Source organism: Pararge aegeria, chromosome 17 (assembly GCF_905163445.1).
Source record: "Pararge aegeria chromosome 17, ilParAegt1.1, whole genome shotgun sequence".
Classification (NCBI taxonomy): Eukaryota; Metazoa; Arthropoda; class Insecta; order Lepidoptera; family Nymphalidae; genus Pararge; species Pararge aegeria.
In genome coordinates, this window is record NC_053196.1 from 14438933 (window position 1) to 14444932 (window position 6000).

Sequence of the window (6000 nt, forward strand, 5' to 3'; positions counted from 1 at the left end):
AATGCTGTGTTCCGGGCTGTATTTTATGGTGTAATAACGGGCACTTGGGCTACGCCAGGTTGATAAACACAGTGCGGCACGTTGCAAGACGTGTTTTTTGTTGCTCTGTTTATAGCCGATGGTTTTCATATATACCTCTCGCTCGCTTAGCAGTCCAAGGTGGTTGGGCGCTACTGAATGAGGCGGACCGTGACACAGATTTATTGGTGCCCTCTCGGAAAGGCACTATGGTCGAGCAGAAGGTGGTTGTAGGCACTGGAGGGTGAACTACCAACTATATTACCATCGCATCGTCACGAATCATCACGATCAACCCATTGCCAGCCACTACAGGGCACGTGTCTCAGATTGAATGAAAGAATAAATACACTTTTAAGTAATAAATCGGAAACGGAAAGCTTTTTTTATAAAATAAATTTTAGAGGATTTTTAATTACTTGATTAATGAATGAATATTGCTTTAAGTGATGGCGGTAAGCCAGTGATAACTATAAATATGATCCAACTACTTTTTTTATTTTCATAATAATAGTTTTGTTAAAAATCATATTCACCCTATTAGTGACAACGGCTAATAGTTTGCGTAGCGTAGAACTGCAAGGTCGAGATCGACTGTAATTAATGTTATATCGACGCCCATCGCCCACAACATCGTGTGACGTTTATATTTGATAGTAGAAATTACATTTTTGTTAATGCTCATGATCACATCATGAACATTATTTGGTAATAGAAAATGGTTTTAGACGTTATTGTACTTTTAGCCCTAGTCCCTGAAAATCTTATGAAAATCTGTTTAGTAATCTTAATTATTGACATTTGGACGATTAACGCAAACTAATTCATAACAATAATAATCACCATTTGCTGAATAAGGTTTTTTCAGCAAATGGTGTCTTCGAACAGAGAATCATTCAAAATTATTTTTCAGAATTTATCTTTTAAAGTTACGTTAATAACATAATCTATAAATATTTAGGATTCATACATACTTAAGTACATCAGAACATACATACATTTATCCTAACAACATTACTTTTTCTTTTGAAGCAGTCTGATAAAAAGAGATAAAAATCAATACTTTTAGCAAATATTGTAACCGACGTTTAATAGAATAAAAGATTTTATTAATGAGGACACAAACACTTGGCATAATCGACAATTAACCCCCATGGTGACATCAGCTGTCAACTGTACATAGATAATTAATTGTATTGACATTAATAGACGACAGTGTCAAAAGTGCAATCCCAGGTAAAGTCAAAATATGTTTTTGTGTTTTCGCAAGTGTTGTTCAGGATTTCTATAAAGTTAATATTTTTAGAGAGTAAATACAATTTACAAGTTCTTCTCTAACCAGAATAGGAGAAAATGAACGATTTTATCAGGAGCAATGCTTTGTATCTAGCCATATTGCTTATAAGTAAGTTTAAACAGTAAATACATTAAACCTTTACGATTTTTTTGAATAATAATTTACAATTTAAAATAGGAATTTGTATGTAAATTTCCTTCCTTTTAGTTGGATAAGCAATTATCATACCGAAAACAAATTGTATCACTTGTTAAGGCTATGTGTGGATCACAGACGTTATTGTTTGACTTTCAGGTCTTCCCATTGCCTCACAGTTTGATATAGACGAGGAAGCAGATGCTTTAAAGGACGATAATGACTTTTCCACAGTCGACGAATCCGAATCACTCCTCTCTAACGTTGTATCTGATGTGAATAAAACTTTAACAAATCTTTACAACCAAGTCACATTTGCCAATGTAACTATTGATACCAATAAAACCAAAGTGAACGAAACACGTAAACTTGTTAAGTGTAAAGAGATAACCTATGAAACAGATGTTGATCCATGTGTGGAAATTATCAACGGTACAGCACTTGCAAAGCTACTCCAAGTGAAACCCGATATACAGAGTCGTGATGTTGAGGCTGATTGTGTATTGGTGCTATTTTATGCAAAGGCCTGTCCTTTTAGTGCACATGCAGCACCACATTTTAATGCTCTAGCAAGATCTTATCCTCACATAAAAATGGTGGGGCTTGATGCTCTGAAATACCATGGAATAAATGCGCAGTATGGAATTGTTGGAGTGCCAACACTAAAAATGTTCCACAATGGACGACCAGTTGGTAAATTCAATGGTACAGAATACAATATACACTTATTTAGCAAATTTGTTCATGTTATTACAGGACAAAATCCTCAAGTATTGCTTGTCACATCAAAGGACTTCCAAGGACCAGTTTCAAGTGCTGTAGAAAAAGAAACTGATTATTTCCTTATTCTATCATGGTTATTTATTATAATCTGTTCAATTTATTACTTCATGCAATCAAAATGGTGGAAATTGATTGTGGAAATAGTCCAAATGAATTGGCGCGAATCTGAGGCACAACATGAGCACATTGATTAATGATACATTTATAAGTTGTGGTTGTAAATATATGTTTAATTTATTGCTGGAATACATTTTTTGTGTGTTTTATTATAAGTATGCATCATATTCTCATAACAACATTTAAGGTTCAATTTAAAAGGATCTACTCAAGACTGAGTAAATAATAAAAAATAAAAAAATTCGGAAGTTGTTAAAAATGAAACAATTTTATCAAACACCTTTTATATTATTAATCTAATATCATCCTCATCTGATTATATGTTAGAAAAATAAATTATATTTAAGACTAGAACTACTTCAATTCAGCAGGCATTTCAGCATTATGCAAAGCAGCTAGAATATTTGCTGCAGTTAGTTCACTCATGGTATTTCTAGTACCGATTGTTGCACTACCAATGTGAGGCAAAACTACACAATTCTTCAGCTTAAATAATGGACTATCCAGAGGCAAAGGTTCTGGAGTTGTCACATCTAGACCTGCACCCCAAATTATATTATTTTCAAGAGCATAAATTAGAGCATCTTGATCAAGCAATCCACCACGGCTAGTGTTTACAAAAACAGCACTGCGTTTCATCTTTTCAAATGCACTTTTGTTAAACAATTCCTTTGTTTCTGGCACCAATGGGGCACAGACTATAACAAAATCACTTTCTTTGAGCAGTTCATCAAAGCTCACTTTAATAGCTCCAACTTCTAAAGCCTCTATTCGTTCGCTGCGGCTAAAATACAATATTTTGGCAGTGTTGAAGGACTTGACGCGTCTAGCGACAGCTTGGCCGATTCTGCCATAACCCACCATGCCAACAGTGGCCCCGTTAAGGCCTGGCCCTGTCATATATTTAGGGGCCCATGATACCCATCCACCAGTTTTTGCATCTTGCTGCGCTTCTGGCAGTCGTCTTGAGGTGGTCAATAATAATGCCATCTGGAATAAATAAAATAACTATCAAACCACAGGCTATTTTAGATTAATATCACATTAAATTAAAACTATGTAGATCTAGAAATAGATCTTGTGATCATACTACTACATACAATTATTAGTATGGAGGCATGGAGGTTGAAGGTCATTATTTACCATGGGCAGTTTTCTTATATATTTTGGTACAGCAAAATATTACTTTGCTTCAAATTGAAATTAAATGATTAATAGGAATAAGTACCTACATAAGTTTGCTAAATGCATATTATAACAAAATTTGTATTGGATTATGTATTGTCTTGAATACTTTTAATCAACATTGACCATTTTGTAACCATGGTAATTTTATGTTCACTAATAATGAATTAAGTGAACATGGAACACAATGTGTGTGTTTATTATTAATTTCAATAAAAATAATGGGTGAGTAAAAAATGTGAATGTAATTTGGTTGTACTTTTAAGCTACAGGTTTTAATTTTCTGAAATAAAATAGTGAATTAATGTTACTTCTATTACTAGGGGTTTACTACCATCACTTAAAGCAGTATAATTTTAAATAATACTGCTTTAAGCGATAGCAGTAAGTCTAAAGTTTATTATTCTATAATAGTTTATTTTTCATCAGCAATCAGATAAGCAATTATAGTTACCGTTAGTTCAGCAGTAGCATCAGTTAAAACATTAGGAGTGTACCCAATTTTGACACCCCTTTTTCTGCACTCTTTTAAATCGATATGGTCGTAACCAACAGATATAGTGCCTATGACTTTAAGTTGTGGCCCAGCTGCATCCAGAACTTCCTCATCTATCTTGTCACTGAGGGAACAGTATATTGCATCCACGCCTGCAATTGATTTAAGAAATTCTTCTCTAGGTACTGGTGATGCATCTTTCCATGTCTTTACATTACATCTGTAATTAATTAGTAGTATTATGAAAGAAAGTATGATAAAAATGTAAGAATCACATGTTTTATAATTAACTATTTGGATTGGCATGAGGATGATATAGCATGCAGTTAAACAATATAGTTCATAGTGAACATTATTCAATAAATTGACTATCCAATGCAATCAAAAGCAAAAACCTGTCTGCCTGAAATTAGCTTATTCAATTTTACAAACCAATTCTTCTTTATAATAATAAAGTGGATTTAAACATTTCCTTTAGTAATTATTTATGTTTATAGAACTGAAATATTACCTATACCTATACTTCTTAAATTACTTAGTGACAAATTACATAAAGATGAATATTTCTAAGTATCTATACAACTATGTTGCTTGCAATCATTAGGCAGGGTGTTACAGCAGGAAAGTTTCTAGCCTACTGGTAATAAAGTAAATTTCTATCCTATAGAAGAGGCTATATTATACAGGGTTTAATAAAGTAATAAGTCAGTTAAGAATAAATTAAACTTACTCTTTTTTCAGCAAATCTATGCCACATTCTGGCATATCCGACCTCGTGACGTAAACCTGAAATCTTGCGCTGCTCATGTTTCTTGAAAAGTTGTTCACCAGACCTCTACGTACTAAGCTAGAGACAGAAACGGCGAGCGTTTTATAATTCATGAATCACTGATTTAGTCAGATATTTGAGCGTGAAATTAATTTCCGCGTTGATGAAGGTTACATAGATCTCAAGGCAGATACTTTGGCGGCGCGTCGTAACCTTTATTCTCTTTTTCGCCCTTGAAAAATGATGGTTTTGCGACGTAGACTGCTAGATGTAATGCCGCCACAGTCGCCAGTATTAATTTGCCTTTAGTTGACTTAATGAAAGAAAGGCCTGACATAATAATATGATAATTGCTTCAGGTTTCTCTTAATTAGAAAAAGTTATCAGTGGACGCGTGTATGTATTAGCAAAATATATTATAATTTTTCCCAGATTGCCAGTAAAACATGGAGCTGTCACCTGATAAGATAACAAATGTCAAAGTGACATTGACGTTCGATAACATATATTTTTATAATCAATTCATTTCGGCTTTGCGTTTCAAGCTATTTCAAATGGTATTGTCTATGGTTACAACCATTATTTCGTTCTATGAAATTTTCGCCAGTAAAACGCAGCTAAGTTGATCTAGTTGGTGATTTAAAAGGAAGAGGTGAAGTAGTTTACGCAAATTTTCATTATTCTGAGACAAACAGTGTCTGGACGCGTCGCTTTTCATAGCAATTTGCAATAATAAATTACTTCCCTATGCTTTAGTTTGGTATTGCTACATTCCGTATCAGTTAAAATTCATTAACTAATATAAGTACCTATATTCTAATAACTCTATTGTCAATATGACTTGAATAATACATATTATTAAGATTTACTTACTTTTAGTCTGGATTACCAGTGTCTCATGAAACATCAACCGACTTTGCATATCCAAAAATGCTTGTAAAAGTTTATTTGGAATAAAGTAATTTTGATTTGTTTGTTTTTAAATAATAAATACATTTAAGATAAATCTGTAAGTAGTCTCATCATTATTAGAAGATCTGATTTCTCTTGATCGCTGACTAGAAGCTAAATTCCGCGCCGAAACGACGACGCGTCGTGAAAATTAAAAAGTTAGTTAATTATGTGTGTTACTATCGGGCTTAGGCTTAGAATACACTGAATTATTGTCATTTCAAGTATTTTATTAGAAAAAGAACCCGT

The 6000-nt window shown here is 33.3% G+C and overlaps 2 protein-coding genes across 2 annotated transcripts; one reads left to right on the forward strand and one right to left on the reverse strand.

Moving 5' to 3' along the window:
- The first annotated feature begins 1243 nt into the window (after positions 1 to 1243).
- LOC120631018 (thioredoxin domain-containing protein 15) lies at positions 1244 to 2483 on the forward strand. Its single transcript, XM_039900409.1, has 2 exons — positions 1244 to 1423; positions 1610 to 2483. The coding sequence occupies exons 1-2, from the start codon at positions 1372 to 1374 to the stop codon at positions 2425 to 2427; spliced, it is 870 nt and encodes a 289-aa protein (XP_039756343.1). The 5' UTR covers positions 1244 to 1371; the 3' UTR covers positions 2428 to 2483.
- Positions 2484 to 2623: 140 nt separating this feature from the next.
- Positions 2624 to 5258, reverse strand: LOC120631017 (glyoxylate reductase/hydroxypyruvate reductase). The gene is made up of 3 exons (XM_039900407.1): positions 4762 to 5258; positions 3990 to 4251; positions 2624 to 3340 (listed from the first exon to the last, which is right to left on the reverse strand). The coding sequence occupies exons 1-3, from the start codon at positions 4911 to 4913 to the stop codon at positions 2705 to 2707; spliced, it is 1050 nt and encodes a 349-aa protein (XP_039756341.1). The 5' UTR covers positions 4914 to 5258; the 3' UTR covers positions 2624 to 2704.
- Between the last annotated feature and the right edge of the window lie 742 nt (positions 5259 to 6000).